The sequence below is a fragment of the Colossoma macropomum genome, unplaced genomic scaffold (assembly GCF_904425465.1).
Source record: "Colossoma macropomum unplaced genomic scaffold, Colossoma_macropomum, whole genome shotgun sequence".
Taxonomy (NCBI): domain Eukaryota; kingdom Metazoa; phylum Chordata; class Actinopteri; order Characiformes; family Serrasalmidae; genus Colossoma; species Colossoma macropomum.
Genome location: NW_023494791.1, coordinates 46,193,893 through 46,212,326, shown reverse-complemented (window position 1 = coordinate 46,212,326; position 18,434 = coordinate 46,193,893). Strand labels below are relative to the sequence as shown.

General features: G+C 39.7%; 1 protein-coding gene across 3 annotated transcripts; it reads left to right on the top strand.

The window, feature by feature from the left end:
* The first annotated feature begins 3,803 nt into the window (after positions 1-3,803).
* On the top strand, positions 3,804-18,434 carry ccdc28b (coiled-coil domain containing 28B). 3 transcript variants are annotated; one of them, XM_036575176.1, is made up of 6 exons: positions 3,804-4,051; positions 7,822-8,125; positions 10,221-10,396; positions 12,322-12,476; positions 14,481-14,503; positions 17,180-18,434. In XM_036575176.1, the coding sequence occupies exons 2-6, from the start codon at positions 7,890-7,892 to the stop codon at positions 17,232-17,234; spliced, it is 645 nt and encodes a 214-aa protein (XP_036431069.1). In that variant the 5' UTR covers positions 3,804-4,051; positions 7,822-7,889; the 3' UTR covers positions 17,235-18,434. The 3 variants fall into 3 exon arrangements, with proteins under 3 accessions (XP_036431069.1, XP_036431070.1, XP_036431068.1); XM_036575177.1 differs by having other exon boundaries at positions 7,819-8,125; positions 10,224-10,396; XM_036575175.1 differs by having other exon boundaries at positions 7,819-8,125.

The window sequence follows — 18,434 nt, the reverse complement described above, 5'->3', positions numbered from 1 at the left end:
AGAGAGATTTAAGATGAGCATCTATTATTTGGAGGCGAATGGACTGCATTTATAATCACTCCAGCTGGTTTCCTGATACGTTTAATCTGCAACGAGAAACTGAAACACTAAAAAGTAGAGAAGCTGAAGTCAGTTTCTCATTCGCCAGCTTCTTGTTTAAATTCTCCCGTTCCACCTTAAAAGGTGCATTCTGGCATTTCAAGCCCCATTTAAGGTGGAACGGGAAAATTTGAACAAGAAGCTGGCGAATGAGAAACTGACTTCAACCTCGTAAAAAGTCAAACGTTAAGAGACATTTTCCTGCCGGAGATGCAAGAAAAGTGTCTATAGCTAGCTAAAACTTAAAGCAAAGTAAGTCTGTTTTCATTTGTATTATATTTTTTATCCTGTACTAGTACATCAGCACATACTGAGACATATTTACAGCCAAGATGGTAAAATGGACATTAAATATTGTGGCTTCCAAGGTGGTTTGATTTTGTTGAAAGGACAAAATGGCTCTTCTTAACATTTGGGTTGCGACCCCTGTTGTAGGTGGATCACAAGAAAAGTTGGGGGAAAGGTTCAAGCTGAGACCTGACTATACTGTACAAATCATGTCCAAACTGCCATCAGAAATGTCTTGTTAACTCATGATTGATCCAAACCTTGTCTGAGCAAAGTTTCAAAGAAATGTGCCTCGGGGAGCGAGAGGGAATCCATGGTCTCCAGGATCCAGAGTTAGACAGAGTTAGATGGAGCTGCTTGCATGGCGCTTCATGTTTGTGTGGGTGAGGAGCACAGAAGAACCTTCACATCCTCTCCAGGAATCCACACACGCCCAGCTTTGATTGGAACCTCGTTTGAGTAATGCTCTCATCACATGGTCAGATAATGGACACAGACACGACGGCCGTAATGCAACAACCAACACTGGCTCCAATGAAACTGAAATTAAATGCAGGAATTTCTTCAATTTAGATTAGCACTTCCCTAAACTATTGTTTACAGCTGCTGTTACACAAAACTGCCAAAATGTTACACAAACGAGGAGCAACCCAACTGTGTTTTCATAAAAAAAAAATATTTTGTATATAGTACTGTGAAAAAGTATTCACGCCTTCCCATTTTCTTCTATTTTTCATGTTTGCCATGTTTGAATGTTTCAGATTATTAAGCCATTTTTAATATTGGACAAAGAGTAAATAAAAACTGCTGTTTTTAACATGAAGATTTCATTTATTGAAGGAAAAATGAAATCAGCCCTATCAGTACCCATGTGAAAAAGTATTTGCCCCCTTAGCTACTAAGTCAACCAATAAACCAAATTCAGTTAACTATTTGGTTCAATTTCACTGCCACACCCAGACATGATCGCTGCCAGACCGGTTGAATCTAAACATCACTTAAATGGAACCTGTCTGGCAAAATGAAGCAGCTAGAAGGTCCACATGATGCTGCGTTCTAAAGAGATTTAACTAAAGATGTGAAACGAAGTCATTGAGATCTACCGCCTGCAAAAGATCACACAGTCATTGCTGAAGCTGTAAACGTTCTTGCATCGGTGCACTAGAACACATTCATCAGCGTCGACCCAAAATCAGAACTTCGGAAGATTGTCACTGTGCACCAGCCAATGGGAAAAAATATTAACCAATAATATCATGTTTTACATATCGCTGCTGTTGGAACAAAACCTCGTATCTCCAAAATGGTAACTTTACAGGGGAAGGAAAAAACATACTTTACTTTTAATGTAAGTCAATGGAACCAGACTTTTTTTTGGCCGTTTCTTTTGGTCCATTCATCATGAAATTAGACACAATGTAAAGGGCAACCGGCATTTTTAAACTATGACAAAAACTGAAAAAGGCAAAAATGGAGATCCAAGGTTTTGTTCTGACAGCAGTGATGTATTCATATATCATGTTATTTTCCAAACAAAATTTCTTTTTCTTAGTTTCTAGTAATTAATTTTTTTGGCGATTAATCTTGCAGTTAAAGAGTAACTACATCCCACTATTTTCAGCTGACTCCGCCCCTGGCTCAACTTTGAAAAATCCACAAAAATGGGAGGGGCACACTGGAAGGGGCACTGAGGTGGAACTGAGAGGGAAACTGGGTGGGCTGGGCTGCTGTGTTTCTATAGCGTATAATGTACGTTAGCTACCACCAAATATGGAGAGAGACAGAATCAAACAGCGCTTTTGCAGCTGAGAGATTTTACAATGTTGATGATTTTTCTGCAGAAAACAATTAACAGCAAGTGGGAGAGGCGTCCAAACGGTAGAGCATTCCCTAAAACTGACAGCTGGCTTCTAATTATCTGTTTAGTAAGATCCATATTCAATAAAACCCGCGTCCTGATTTCTTAGATGTGCTGAATTCCGAATGAATAAAGTGACTGTCAGCCTTTTTGCTGCAGTGGCCCTAAATCCTTACGTTCTGCAAGCTGCTCATGGCACATAACAGCAGCTTTATGGAGACTTGCAAGAATCCTCACTTAATCTGTCCTTCAGATTACCTGATCCTACATTGAACTCGCTCTAGACTCCTATGCTTTCATATACTATATTGCCAAAAGTATTGGCTCGTCTGCCTTCACACCATATGAACTTGAGTGACATCCCATTCTTAATCCATAGGGTTTAATATGATGTCCCACCCTTTGCAGCTATAACAGCTTCAACTCTTCTGGGAAGGCTTTCCACAAGGTTTAGGAGTGTGTTTATGGGAATTTTTGACCATTCTTCCAGAAGAGCATTTGCGTGGTCAGACACTGATGTTGGACGAGAAGGCCTGGCTCGCAGTCTCCGCTCTAATTCATCCCCAAGGATTTATATCGGGTTGAGGTCAGGACTCTGTGAGGGCCAGTCAAGTTCTTCCACACCAAACTTGCTCATCCATGTCTTTATGGACCTTGCTTTGTGCACTGGTGCGCAGTCATGTTGGAACAGGAAGGGGCCCAACTCCTGAAAAACAACCCCACATCATAATTCCCCCTCCACCAAACTGTACACTTGGCACAATGCAGTCAGACAAGTACCGTTCTCCTGGCCACCACCAAACCCAGACTCGTCCATCGGATTGCCAGACGGCGAAGCGTGATTGGTCACTCCAGAGAACACATCTCCATTGCTCTAGAGTCCAGTGGCGGTGCTTTACACCATTGCATTCAACGCTTTGCATTGTGCTTGGTGATGTAAGGCTTGGATGCAGCTGCTCGGCCATGGAAACCCATTCCATGAAGCTCTCTACGCACCGTTCTTGAGCTAATCTGAAGGCCACATGAAGGTTGGAGGTCTGTAGGTTTTTCCACAAATCTGGGCTATAAACTATAAACAGATGGCGTCTCTTCAGTGATCTGCTCTGTAAAAATTATTTTTATAAAATAATACAAAGAGCGTCTAAGATTCTTGGCTTTCAGCAGTAAATTGTAATCATATAGCAATATGTGTGATCATAAAACACATGTTCTGTTAATTTGAGGGGAACTTTTAAAAATAAATAAATAGATAAAAATTTACATTTATTTCATGCAGTTACTGAACAATTTGCCTTACGATTTGGTCATATAAATTCAGATGGACGAACCAAAATATACCCTGGAGAATAACAGGTTGGAAATTCGCTCTGAAAACAACCGCTGTAGGATTTGAGTAAGCATGTTTACAACAGATTGCCATGGTTAAATTTTTCATTTTTGCTGAAATGCCCCTTTAACGTTTATATCGTTTTCCAATCCAATCAAATCTGTTTTTCGGAGCTTTGGCGTCAACGTCATCGTTGCTGGGGGCGTGGCTTCGGCACAACAACAACAAAAAAGGCTGCTGGGGGGAAAAAGTGCGCTGTCTCTTTAAATGCTAATCTGGACATGGCCACATAGCTGGTCATTTATCGCGGTCATGGAGAGCCCGCAAGCAGGGAGCGAGAGTTTAAGTCCACATAGGATTTTTACGGCAGGTCCAGCGGGAACCAGAAGCTTTGCAGTGGACAAAAAGCTGACGTCTGGGATGCTGAGGCCAGTTGTGAGCTAAAACGGTCGGCTAACTGAGCAGGGCTACAGCGGCTGGTGAGTGAACCGTTAGGCTTTATGGGGCAAATCTATGCCAACCGTCAGTGAACTTAGATGTACATTTGTTTAAAATACATCGGCCTTAAACGTAATTTTATCACAGTAAGATTATATATCTGTTTATACATTAGTTGTGCTTTTAGAAACGTCCAGTAATCTACTTATTCGCCAGCTTCTTGTTCGAATTTTCCCGTTCCACCTTAAATGGTGCAGCAGTTACAGGCGCCAGAATGTAACTGCTGTTCCATTTAAGGTGGAACGGGAAAATTCGACTAGGACGCCAACTTAAGCCTCGTTTAAATCCATTTGCTATGTCCATTTACGTGACTAGGTGGTGTGATTTATATCAATCTAACGTTATATGACTAAGTTTAGGCAGCGTTGGTGTTCACTAGTTAATAAGCTCACATAAAAGTGACTACATTGCTTCGCAGTGATTTCATTTGGCCAGGACTAGGGACCTATTTAAGATGCAAAGTGATGAAAATAAAACAGTTTTCCACGTTAATGTAGGTCACATTAACGTGGAAAACTGTTTTATTTTCATCACTTTGCATCTTAAATAGGTCCCTAGTCCCTATTTATTCAGTGCATTATGAAGGTTGTGAAACACCGCATACTACCACAATAAATAATAGGTCAGAAATAGAGCACCAGCATTAGAAGCCCATTAGTCTCTTATGGCAGCCTGCAGCCATAAATTCCCTAATAAACATCAAATAATGTGTTACACATCCACTAATGAGTCATTTGGAATAAACCCATGTCTGTTCACAGCTCCGCAGTCCAACTGCACTGCACAGTCTCTTATTTACCTGCTTCAACACACCAGATTGAGCTCCAGAAGGACGTCATTAGCTCAGTGTGTTACCCAGGTGAAGGGAAACACAAACCTGTGCAGCGCAGGTGGAACTCGGAAACACCGGTTTAAAGGGGCGTTCCACCAGTTTTTCTAAATTTCAGCATAATCCAGTGGTTAAGATGTAAACAGAGTGGTTTGATGTGAAATGGTTCATTATAGAGTCTCAGTTTTCCTTACAGTGGTGGTGATAGGAATCAGGGGTCGCAATGTCTACGTTGCAATGTGGCCATTTTATTTACTATCTAGAACAATCAGTGAACACTTGATAGATAGACTACAGACTGTAGTCTGTCTGTTTCTTTGCATACTTTATTAACCCCCTTTTGCCCTGTTCTTCAGTGAAAAAAAAACATAAAAAAGAAGTCCTTAAGTGTGATTAGAATCAGAATAAAAGCTTATTGACAAAGAAAATTAACATGCAAAAAAGTGCAGTGCAGAGTCTTGGAGCTCAGTTGTAGGAATGCAAAGAGAGAGATGTTTTTAACCTGGATTTAAAATGAACTACATTTGGGGCACGTCTAATATCTGAGTGTCTGTGCATAACAGCCAAATGCCACTTCACTGTGTTTAGTTGGGACTCTAGGCTGTAGGTAATAAGTACATCTTCTAAAAATAGGGCTGGAGGTGGGAGTTGCTGGTTTAGACTGTAACAGGTTGAGGACAATGCAGCATTTGTAGGAGGCTATGCATCTGAAGTGTCTATATTGAGAGAATATAGCTATTTATAGGGTATCAGTATCAGATACTCTGTATTCCCGGAGAGATCTGAGGAATCTAAAAATATTTCACACTGGGAGAGTGACAGCTATTTACGCTCAAGTCCTCATAGAACAAGTGCAAATGTGCGCTTAAAGGGGAATTCTACCAATGTTTCAGAATTTCTGCATAACTCTTCTTTCTTTACAGTGGTGGTGATAGGAACCAGGGGTCGCCATGTCTACAACGCAAATATAGACATTTTATTTACTATCAAAAACCAGCAGTGAACCTACACGAGTCTTCTGGGCTCTTACATGTAATTGTAATCTTGATAAAGTTAAAATAGTGGTAAATCTGAATGTTTTCTTTGGGGACTATTTTGCCTCGCAGCAGCCTGCGTGTACCCCTCTGCCACAAATTAGTTTTTTTCAATGCATTTTAGGCCAAAGTCTTATCTTAAACCAATCATAAAACCATATCTCAGATATCAGGCAGCGTATTCATAACCATTTCATGTAGTAACTTTCTGTGAGGGAGCTTTTAGAGGTGGACGTCTGGTTCCTGTCACCACCACTGTGAACAATTCTGACTCTGTAAGTTTCTCTAGAACAGAGCGTTTCACACCAAACCTGAATGACTGATTTTAAATATTGTAACAAATTAATTATGCAGAAATTTATAAAAGTAGGACCTTTAAGCAAATGACAGGATTTCAGTTTGGGTCAATAACTGGTGAGTCGTCTTACCAGAATTTGGCATTTTACATTTTTTCTCCTCCTCAGATGTTGCCAGTCAGTCAAGACATCTTTGGCATCTAAGTTGGCTTTAGTTTTGCACTGGAGATGAAAATATAGTCAGAATTCAGACTTCATTGGCTGCTACTCACTTCTGTTTTTAGCTCTGTGAAATGCTTTTGTTCGTGTTTTTTGGATAACATTTTTGTCAGAAACCAAATAAACAATTTCAGATTACAGAACATCTCAACACGGTTTGAGGTAAGCATACAATGATTTACCAGTGCAGTTAGCACAGTGCTAATTTGTAGCATGCAAACTTCTATTACTTGTTAGCTACATTAGGCTCATAGCTCCAGTGCTGAAATTGAGGAAGCAAACTTCAGACACCAAATGTGTCTTGGTGGTTGAGTACCTTTAAGCAAATGACAAAACCGTAAATGTAGTTATTGCTTTAATACTGACTGATTGGTGCAAGATTGGATTGTGAGTTGGGTGTTTTTGAGCTGAGGCTGATCCTGATCTCTGCTGCATGATGACATCTACTCAGTCAAAGTTTGGGAATTGGATTTTATGCTTTCCATGTACGTAAATGGACATGGATTTCCATTTGTGCACTGGTCGATCAATAGAAGACAGGAGCTCTCGTAACAGCACTGTGCGAGTGCTGTGCTATTAGAGGTAAGACTATCCTTTCTAAGGTACAGCTGACCTAAGTGGACAGAAATGAAATATCTGCGAGAAATGGACAGAAATTAAATAACGGCTGCTTCTTTTCCAACAACTTTGAGTTAGTTAGCTCATTGTTGGTTTACATTTGTTGTTAGCTAAATTAGCCTCATAGCTCCAGTGCATGACTTAAAAAAAGTGAGCATGAGACACCAAACCTGTCTTGGTAGTTTGACTATTTATTTGGAGTGTGGGGGAAATAGTGGAAGTTTGATTTTTTATTTTATTATTTTTTATTGTTTTTTTTTTAGCCTGAGTATTTTTTTTTATCAGAATGCGTAAGAAATGGAAGCCCATCTCCACCAGCTAGAAGAGAAAAAACTGCCTTTTTCTTTTCATTTTCGCTCTGTTTCTGGCAGTATGTCAACATTTTTACTCACTATGTTGAACGTTGAATGTTTATGTTGAAGTAATGTCAATGTTTTTAGATTATTACTTAGTATGTTGAAATAATTGCTTATTTTAATTTGTCTTGAGACTTTTCATTTATGTCACAGTAGTGGCTAATTTTAAGGTTTGACTTACTGTGTTAAAATAATGAGTACATTTATTTTGAGAAAAGTCAAGAATTTGAGAAAATGTCATTATTATGTCAGTTTCAAGCTAAGCCAAGTTTTTAAGAAAATAGATCATTATTTTGACATAAAATCACACTTTTTCCTTTGCCACTGCTGCTAGAAATGTATAAGGAAATGAAATGTGATTTTGCTTTAATGTTCTTGTTTTTTCTCTGGGAGTAGCAGCACTGGACGTTTAGTGGACACACTACCTCCAATCAAGTCACTGACAGCCACAGAGAAAAACAGACCCCATGGAGGACAAGAGGAAAAAGCGGAGTCCCAAAGTGTCGCTCCCCCAGCCCCCGCCACCACCGGTCAACCCACGCAAACTCTCCGTCCTCCCGGCCAGCAAGAGCGCCACCTTCTCTCTGGGCCTTCCCCAGCCACCCTCGCCTAAACCCAGGGGCAAATACAAGAGGTCTGTGGGGGCCATGGGAGCAGCCAAAGAGGTCCTGACCGTACCTGTGGTCCCTCCAAAAGCCACCAGGTTTGTAAAAGTAGTCTAAACAGGCTTTTTCCCTGGATGAGAAGGATTATGGATTATTATTAGTATAGAAAGCTGCAAAATTAAATGCACATGTTCCAAATAATGCTCAAGGCTAAACCCATTCTGCTGGAGCTTTATTTATTGAGTAGCTCGAACAGCTAGAAGCTTTTAAACTGATTAAAGAGCCACCAGAGTGTGTGTGGAGTCACAAACACACTTTGGTTTTATAGGGATGGTCTGCTTTTTTAATACAGAGTATCTGCTCATACAGATTCTTGATCTAATTTTTGTATTTTTATTGATAATACCATCATGCAGTGCACACTTTAACTACATTAAAATTAGTGAATCCAAATAAAATATATTATGCTGTCAATTCCTCTAAAGGACCCATGTTTGTAATGAACTGAAATATCATTAAAGTTTCAAAATGTCTCATTCAATCCCTAATCCATACAGTCCATACGTGGAAACAAATCTGCAAAAACAGCATGTTTTGAATGATTTGCTTTTGTGATGTCAACACATTTAAATGTACACCGATCAGGCATAACATTATGACCATCTCCTTGTTTCTATCTTATCAACTCCACTTACTATATAGGAGAACTTTGTAGTTCTACAGTTACAGACTGTAGTCCATCTGTTTCTCTGCATACTTTGTTAGCCCCCTTTTACTCTGATCCACTCGTACCAGCACAACACACACTAACACACCACCACCACATCAGTGTTACTGCAGTGCTGAGAATGATCCACCGCCCAAATAGTACCTGCTCTGTGAGGGTCCATGGGGGTCCTGACCACTGAAGAACAGGGTAAAAGGGGGCTTACAAAGTATGCAGAGAAACAGATGGACTACAGTCTGTAACTGTAGAACTACAAAGTGCACCTATATAGTAAGTGGAGCTGATAAAATGGACAATGAGCGTAGAAACAAGGAGGTGGTCATCATGTTATGTCTGATCGGTGTTTGTGCTTATTCAGCCTTTCACGGTTTAGCTCTGCCCATTCACACTGAAGTTATAAGGAGTGGCTGTGTTCCAAATAGCCTATTACATACTGCTCGAGTACTAATTATGCCCAAAACTAGTATGCAGTTTGTGATCAACGTGAATTTACCCAGGTGGTGTGTTACTTTGGCCAAAAAGTCCAGTACGCAGCCAGAGCCATCTTCATCATATGCTGCATCCGAAATGCAACACGGCCATTTCAGGAGGACGTAACCACTGATGTAACCGCTTGGGTATTTTGAAAAGCCCTTTGTATATTTTGATTCAGCCTTTCTATACATTAAAACAGCAAATTGAAAGAAATTTTACCAAATGCTGCTGCACTCAGTGCAACGCTGAAGCCACACCAGCTCTCTCTGCTGGTCTCGAGGTGGGTTTGCTCACTTTTTCTATTTAAAGGTTAATATGCTGTAATATAAATAACGTGGATAAAACGGTAACTCAGCCGAAAAGTCAGCTCAGCATCGGCTTTTTAGGCCATCGTGTGGAGTCGGGCTTCTTATTATTCAGTAAAACTAGCGCATATTACCAGTTATAACTTTAATGAAAATAGAATGAGTCACAATCGGGAGAAATCAAACAGTTTTACCACACAGACCATTCCAAAGCTCACATTCATACAGTTTATTTGTGATTTTGAAGATCCACAAGAGAAAAATGCAGCACACAGGTTTTGTGTTTTATATTGTTCAGAGTCACACTGTGTCCTAAATCACATTAAGTCTGCATGAACTTATTGAACACATGGATGTGGGTTTGAGAGAAGTTTTGTGGATGTACCCTTACAGAAACGATTTTGACTATTTGGATGACTGTTGAGTTTGCTAGCAACGTTAGTCTGTAGCTCTAGTTCTAAACTAAAGAAGCAAAATTTGGACTCCAAGCATGTCTTTGGCTGATTAACTGTTTCTTGCGTAAGTGGAAAATTGGGTAAATTTCATTTCCTTCCAAATTGTTCCTTTAATATAGCAGGTAAAGATCCATTATATTATGCCTAGGTCAGATCAGTACATCCCTAGTGGTTCAAAAGCATCAAGCATCTACTGATTTCACCATTTTGGTTGTGCTTGTTTTCGTGACAGCAGGCCCCACAAAGAGAAGCCCCGAGCACCCCAGCCGGCCGGCCCCAGCCGCATGTCACAGTCGTCCTCCCCCCTCCAGCACTCCTTCCTCACTGATGTGTCTGACGTGAGAGAGATGGAGGGCGGACTCCTCAACCTGCTCAACGACTTCCACTCTGGAAAGCTGCAGGCCTTTGGTGAGATAAACACACTCTCACTCTTGCTGTTATGTTGAACTGGTATATTAAATATACCACTATTGGAAAAAAAAATTACATTTAAAAAAACAAACTATGTTGATGTAATAAACAGATTTTATGTATTCAGAAATAATGTGTTGTTTTTTTGTGTTGTTTTTAAAATCCCCTGTTAATACACTTTATACCCATAAAATGCCAGAGGAGCAGGTGTCTACAAATTTTTGGACAACTAAAATTAACGTGTTTTGTGTCTGGATAAAGGATAAATTTAGTCCAGATTCTGTTTACACTTCACTAAAATCATTTCCAGTGTGACCAGATGAGATCCGATTTTACTTTTCCCGAATAAAAAGGACGCAGCACACACGGCGTTTCCGTTTTACTTTTGTTTACTCTTTTCCCTGATATAGTATGAGTGGATAAGCTTGACTTGGACGCTTTCGTCGCATGACGGCTCTTTGTTTGGGGATATTTTCAGCCGCGTATCCTCCGTCTTTTGTTTTCTTGTTTAAAATCTCACCTGCTAGTCACACTCAGTCACTCAGCAGACACATTTCCCCTCATGTAATTGTTTACAGATGATGAAAGCGCATTCTGTTTACAGTTGTGTTAAATGCAGGGTTAGGCGGTAGCATTAGTCTTACATAGTTACTATAAATACTCAGCACTCCTTAAAATACCTATTAATCAGTTCTGATCTCAGAGTAAGTAATAAGTAATAAATATAGTTTTTTTACATTATAGCACTGGAATTGTAGCAGGCAGCAGGTGAGCGGTGTGGAGTGGGAGTGGAGCGACGTGATTTTTGCTTGGAGCGAGGAGCGGCTTTCCGGAAAGCTGGATCTTCAGTTTTCTCTCTCACTCCAAAATCGCTCCAGTATCACTCCATCCTGCACTCAGTTTTTGTCCACACTGACTATCTCTGTGTGATATGAATGATGCAGCAGCGTGACCCCTTACAGATTGCACATGATGGCCATTCATACACCGCATCTGTGCTGCGGACTAGTTTTTCATTTAATAATGACATAAATTATATATTTAATGAAATGAAATGTGTAGTATTTTGTCCATACATTCAAGCTGTAAATCAAATCATAAGAATGGATCATATGCTGGCTTAACATCATGATCCCTGTCATCAACGATGGACAGTGGCATCGTCTATCGGCCCAACAGTAATTGGCCCTGCAGTTCTGCCCAAGACTAGGCTTAATCCATGTCTAGAAAATCGGCCCATAGTGTACACTCTTAAAAAGGTTCTTGAAGGGTTCTTTAGTAAAGACAATGGTTCTATACAGAACCATGAACACTCAAAGAACCCTTTTGCATGCTCAAATGGTTCTTTGCATGGTAAAATCGTTCTTTAGGTTGATGGAGAATGTGATCTTTTAAAAAAGGGTTCTATATAACACCAAAAAGGGTTCTTCTATTAGTACAAGCTTGACATCGTAACAATAGCAGATCTCTTTTTGGTGCTACATAGAGCCGTTCAGCTTGATGGAGAATCTACAGCACATTCTCCATCAAGCTGAAGAACCCTTTCACCATGCAAAGAACCATTTAATCATGCAAAGAGTTCTTTGAATATTCATGGTTCTATGTAGAACCATTGTCTTTACTAAGGAACCCTTGATGAACTATCTTTTTAAACAGAGTAGCTGATACTGACCCTTTAAAATATATCTTTGTTTTTTGGACTGAGATATCGATTTAGGCCAATGTTATTTGAGTTAATAAGTCATTGTGATTGTGCAAAGCGGCTTACACTAGCCAACTCGCCAACTACCTGCATGCATGTGTGTCCAATTAGCAACATGCAGACCGCATTGCTCATAAGCTTCTGTTACTAAAGAATCAAAACATTAGCTAAACTTGTGAAATTTTCTGAATGTTATTTTTCTTCACACTACTCTCTTCAGGTAAGGTGTGTTCGTTTGAGCAGTTGGAGCACGTGAGAGAGATGCAGGAGAAACTGGCTCGGCTGCACTTCAGTTTGGACAGCCACGTAGAGGAGCTTTCTGAGGACCAGAGGAAAAGTGCTTCAGACCGCAACCTCGAACACCTGCTCAGCAATGTAACACACACACAGATACACACATGCCTCAACACGTAAATATGATATCATATTTGTTCAGTGTTCAGTGTGTCTATCCTTTACCTTTATTCCAGCTTCCACTCTTTTCAGGAGACTCACTTTCAGTTCCTCAAAGAATCTGCAGACACACCTCCAAAGTTCAGTCTTAGAAGCTGGTTGATCATTTTCTGCAGGAATCAAACACATTCAGTGGTGTTGAGGTCTGGACTCTGGGGTGGTCAGTCCATCGTTCAGCTTCTTTGTTTGATGTGTCCGTCTCCTTTTCTCAGTGAGGTTCTTCTTGATCAGCTTCACATCCTTTCAGACCCACAGCGCTGATTCGTCTTCTCACAGTGGAAGGATGGACAGAAACACCTGTGGATGTTTTCAGATCTGAAGCAGCTTGATTTTCTCCTCTGTCTCAAAGATGAAAGCTTTAAGTGCTGTTTATCTGATGGGGCAGTTTTGGTGTCTAACAGGTCTTCTGGGTGGATGTTAGTCTCATTTTCTCTGTAGCTTTTAATCAGATTTTGAACTCCAGTTTCAGAAACTCCTGTTTTTTTAAACTTAGCATCTAATCTCCTCACAAATATCTCCTGAAAAATGAATAACTTGTGCATAATGGCTGAATTGACTGAAATTTAAATAAATGAAAAGTTGTACATACACACTGTGAAACCGCACTGACGTAAACTAGCCTCTTCCTAACATAGAATGTTGTTGCATTTTGCATTTTCATTCACTTTGATTTACACAGAGTTCAGTAACGGCTTCCACATCTGCTTCTGTGACTCAGACCGTCTGTGACGCAAGATTTGCTGTTTTTTTAATAGAAGAATGAACTTTGCCATTTTCTGCTGAAAGCTTTGTGTCTGCAGTCTGGCTTCAGATTGTTGTGCTAATGATTTTGGTTCTTAGCACACAAGGCTCTGGATGTGTGTCTGTGGTAAGGGCAGCGTGCTTTGTGTGTATGTGTGTGTGTGTGTGTGTGTGTGTGTGTGTGTGTGTGCGTTTGGACATGTATTTAGCTTTTTGTGGGGAACCAGATGTCCTCAGGATGATGTAAAACATAATATTTTTGACATTGTGGGGACATTTGGTTTTATATACAACAAACTGCAGCTTTTATTAGAGAAAGTTAGAGAAGCCAGAGCTGATGTTTTGGTTGCTGAGGTTAAGGTTGGACTGGATTAGGTGGAGCACTCACTCATACGGAAGACAGTGGAAACACCACACAAAGGCAGCAATACAAACTTGCGTGTGTGTTTTGGACTCTTGCAACTATCAGAATGGTGTGAAAAGCCTCCGAGCTTATTAAAGACAAAAATAGCAGAGATGCCTGGTCACTACGGCAACAGCAGAACAGATGAAGGTCTTAGACTTTCTGCCTTTAGATCTGACTTGGTGTATGATTGGGCTTCCATACTTTCTCAAGTAGAGGAGGAAAACATCACTTTTTTCTCCATTTGTTTCTGGCAGCAGTATGTCAAAATAATGACTTCTTGAAATTATGACTTATTTAATTAAATTAGTTATGAATTTCAAGAAAGTGAGTAATTATTTTGTCATGTCATTATGAGATACTAAGTCAGTATTTTGAGAAAGTAAGTGAACATCTCAAGATACTAAGTCAAGATTTTGAAAAGAATAAGTAATTATTTCCAAACACTAAGTCGGAATTTTTGGTGCCAGAATCAGAGAAGGATAAAAAAGCATTATTATTATTATTATTATTATTATTATTAATATTAGTAATTGTATTATTATTATTATAATGAGGTGTGAGAATTAGGGATAAAATTGAAACACATCATCTTCTCATTCCCGCATTCAAGCTCTGACATTTTTATTCAGTAATTTAGCAGTTGGGTTGCTACAGTTTCAGTCATTAATTTTCCATTATCACTTTAACATTATCCTGTAATTGCCCATTTTAGCACTTTAACCTTCAGTGGTTTTATTGATGGTCTAATGTCCTCTCTCCTCTCTCCTCTCTCTCCACAGCTCGAAGAACTTAGCAGCTCCATGTATCCTTTCTGAGGAGTTAATCACTGGGTTTAACCACATTGGTTTTCTGTCAGCGCTGCCCTCCACAGTTGCTGTCTTGGTGATGGCTTAAACACAAATCCACTGGGAGAAAATGGACAAAAGTATGCACACAAATTTCAGGCTTCAAGTGAGGTACTATTGTTTTTAGCCTGGTAACATGCTTTTGTCTTTTTTATTGATACCAGTTTGTCGTAAGCAAGTCTGTTTGAAATTATTTAACTGTTCAACACAGTTCAAGGCAAGTCAGAGATGATTTAGGCATGCAAGTTTCAAGTTTACTTGTCATTTGCACAAAATGTCAGGACATTCATGCGTTGAAATGCTTGTGGTGAACCTCAACTAACCACTCTACAGCAGGGCAACGTTGTATACACACTATGAGTGCAGACAAAACAAAGTAAAAATACAAAAGAAAATACTAAAACTGAAATATAATAAATATACTCTGATGAGGCATAACATTCTGACCACCTCCTTGTTTCTACACTCATTGTCCATTTTATCAGCTCCACTTACTCTATAGGTGCACTTTGTAGTTCTACAGTTACAGACTGTAGTCCATCTGTTTCTCTGCATACTTTGTTAGCCCCCTTTTACCCTGTTCTTCAGTGGTCAGGACCCCCATGGACCCTCACAGAGCAGGTACTATTTGGGTGGTGGATCATTCTCAGCACTGCAGTAACACTGATGTGGTGATGGTGTGTTAGTGTGTGTTGTGCTGGTCTGAGTGGATCAGACACAGCAGCTGGAGTTTTTAAACACCTCAGTGTCACTGCTGGACTGAGAATAGTCCACCAACCAAAAATATCCAGCCAACAGCGTCCTGTGACCACTGATGAAGGACTAGAGGATGATTAGCTCATACTATACAGCAAGAGATGAGCTGTCATCTCTGGCTTTACATCTACAGGGTGGACCAACAACGCAGGTGAGTCTAATAGAGTGGACAGTGAGTGGACACAGTGTTTAAAATCTCCAGCAGCACTGCTGTGTCTGATCCACTCGCACCAGCACAACACACACTAACACACCATCACCACGTCAGTGTTACTGCAGTGCTGAGAATGATCCACCACCCAAAGAGTACCTGCTCTGTGAGGGTCCATGGGGGTCCTGACCACTGAAGAACAGGGTAAAAGGGGGCTAACAAAGTATCAGAGAAACAGATGGACCACAGTCTGTAACTGTAGAACTACAAAGTGCACCTATATAGTAAGTGGAGCTGATAAAATGGACAATGAGTGTAGAAACAAGGAGGTGGTCATAATGTTACGCCTGATCGGTGTATAATAAATATACACACAATATACAGGGACAGGAGGGACATATGTAAGAACACTTTCTGCAGTGTACAAATATGTTAAACGGGATAATCTGAGAACAATAAATACATTTTACATTTTGAGAAGTTAGCACAATGCTAATAAAGAAAACTATTAGTTTATTTAAAGAAAACTAAGTCTCCACTAATTACCTGCATTGGCTTCATAGCTCTAATGCAAAAGTAAAGAAGGAAAAATCCTTGGAAAATACATTTTGTCTGATGCATTTGATTAAAGCCAGATATTATAATTCAATACTTTTATTGTACCAGCCGAGATACTTCTGTACTGAAGAGAATCGAAAAATGTCCATGTCATTTAATGCAAAATTTCAGTCCCTAAGCAGTCCATCTTACCAGCAACAGAGATCCAATGAGCAATGAGCTTGTTCCAAAATCTAAACAGCTGATGGGCTGTCAAAGTGTACTTGTTATTAACACCAGCACTTCTTGATTAGTCTGTAATACTCTGTGGTCAGTAAATATACCCACTTCGAGCATTTTCACTTATTTCTGATTTTAGCCACACCCACTTTTGGTTTGTAATTTCAAAGAAGAAATCTAAAAACATTTTAATGTCCAGTCCCACATTTGACACCCTAAAAGCTTTGAAGGAGAATTCCACCAGTATTTCAATTTCTGCATAGTTAAATGGTTAAGATGTAAACAAAGTCATTCAGAGTGGTTTGATATGAAATGCTCTGTTCTAGAGGAACTTATTGTGTCAGAGTTGCTCACAGTGCAAGAGATTAATGCCTCTGAAAGCTCCCTCACAGAATGTTATTACATGAAATAGTTATGAATGCACTCCCTGATGTCTAATTCATTGTTTTAAGATTTTGTTTTGAGAAGGTTTTGGCCTAAAACATATATTGTTTAGAATCCATCCATGGTGGAGAGGTACATACAGGGCGTTACGAGGCAGAATAGTTCCCAAAAAGATTTTCCACTATTTTACCATCAACAACATTACATCTAAAAAGTCAGAAGACTCGTGTGGGTTCACTGGTGGTTTTGGATAGTAAATAAAATGTCTATAGTTGTGTTGTAGTCATGGCGACCCCTGGTTCCTATCACCACCACTGCAAAGACATCTGAGTCTGTAATTTTCTCTACAATTAACCGTTTCACATCAAACATTGAATGACTTGGTTTATGTGAAAATTTTGAAAAATTGGTGGAATTCCACTTTCAGGAGCTTCTGCTGCACATCGATTCCAAATGCAGGTACTGCCAAACACCATGGAGACAAAAATAAATGTTATTATCTAATGTTGCATGAATGTGCAGTGTGTCTGTGTCATTAAAGGGATCCTTAATACAGTTTTTCCAGACAAAAGTTGCACCTGGCAGAGAATCAGGACTTGCCCAAGACCTCTGGCCCCTGAAAGGGAACACAGAGTAAACACGGCAGCTGCATACTGGCCCGACGGGAGCTGCTGTTACCATGGCTACATCTCAACAGGCTGCGCTAAAACTGCGGCTGCTGTACTGATCCAGAACCGCACAACGAGAACCTGCAACTGCACAGAGCACAACGGCTGATGAAGTCAAAAGGCTTTTTTCCACATGTACCATGAGACACTTAGCTTTAGGCTCTTTATAACAGACCGAAAATGCTGTATCATCCACTTTCACAGTTGGAGAGCTTTAGCTGGACGTCAATGCAGGTTAGAACAGAAGTAGTCCAGCTTCATAAACAGGCATCCTCCAAAGCATGAAGCTCTCCACTAAAGTGGGGTTTCACAGTTTGTAGACCTGTTCAGGGTTCTGGGCTCGGTTGCATCAATAGGTCTAAACTGTGGAGTTAATTTTGTGCTAAACATTTTTTTTTTTAATTTATGAAATCCACAAGCAAAATATTAATACATATAATAATTAAATCAGATATAATTTTTTCTGAAAATATTTGGTCCCTGCTCATTTTGAAGCTGCATTATGTAAGAGTTTTTTGTTAAATTTGAAAGAAGTAGCATTACTGAGTCAGGAGGAAAAAAACTGAAAAAAAAAGCAAAGACGCTCAGAATGCTAGTTAAAGCTACACTATGTAAGTTTTGGGGATTTGGAGACCTCTCTGACGGAAATGTGTAATGGCATGCAACTTGCGGAAGAACATTTTGTAAAGTGGTTTGTGCTTCGGACCCTTCGCCCCTAATTACGGACTTTGCAAATATGTTTATATGTTATGTTATGTTATGTTATATATAGATATTTGACATTTTTATTAGTGGGAGGGTCTTGCAAGAAGACGTTAAGTTTAAGAATCTATTGATCCACTGTTCTGGATTTGCAGGTCCTCGAACCCTTAGCTACATCCACTCAGTGAGTTGTGGAAAGTGCCCCAACATTACGGAAAGCATCATACCAGTGCAGTATTGCACTGGCATGTTTGTTTTTTAAGCAATGTTTTCCATATTTCATTCACATTGTAGAAAAAAATGAAAACAAGGACTGAGTAGTAAAGGGACTGAATATGTTCACGAAAAATAAGATTTGATTCTTATTATTTGTGTTTTTTGACAAAATTAACTCCATTCTTAACTGCCTAACACTAAATAGAATGTAGACCCTTTAAAAAGATGGTTCTT

What these genes read in the sequence shown, in the direction of transcription:
- ccdc28b (XM_036575176.1), top strand. Translation starts at nt 7,890, where the DNA reads ATGGAGGACAAGAGGAAAAAGCGGAGTCCCAAAGTGTCGCTCCCCCAG. An exon ending in TGGAAAGCTGCAGGCCTTTG is followed by an intron (nt 10,397 to 12,321) that starts GTGAGATAAACA and finishes TACTCTCTTCAG; the next exon opens with GTAAGGTGTGTTCGTTTGAG. An exon ending in GAAGAACTTAGCAGCTCCAT is followed by an intron (nt 14,504 to 17,179) that starts GTATCCTTTCTG and finishes CAGTTTTTCCAG; the next exon opens with ACAAAAGTTGCACCTGGCAG.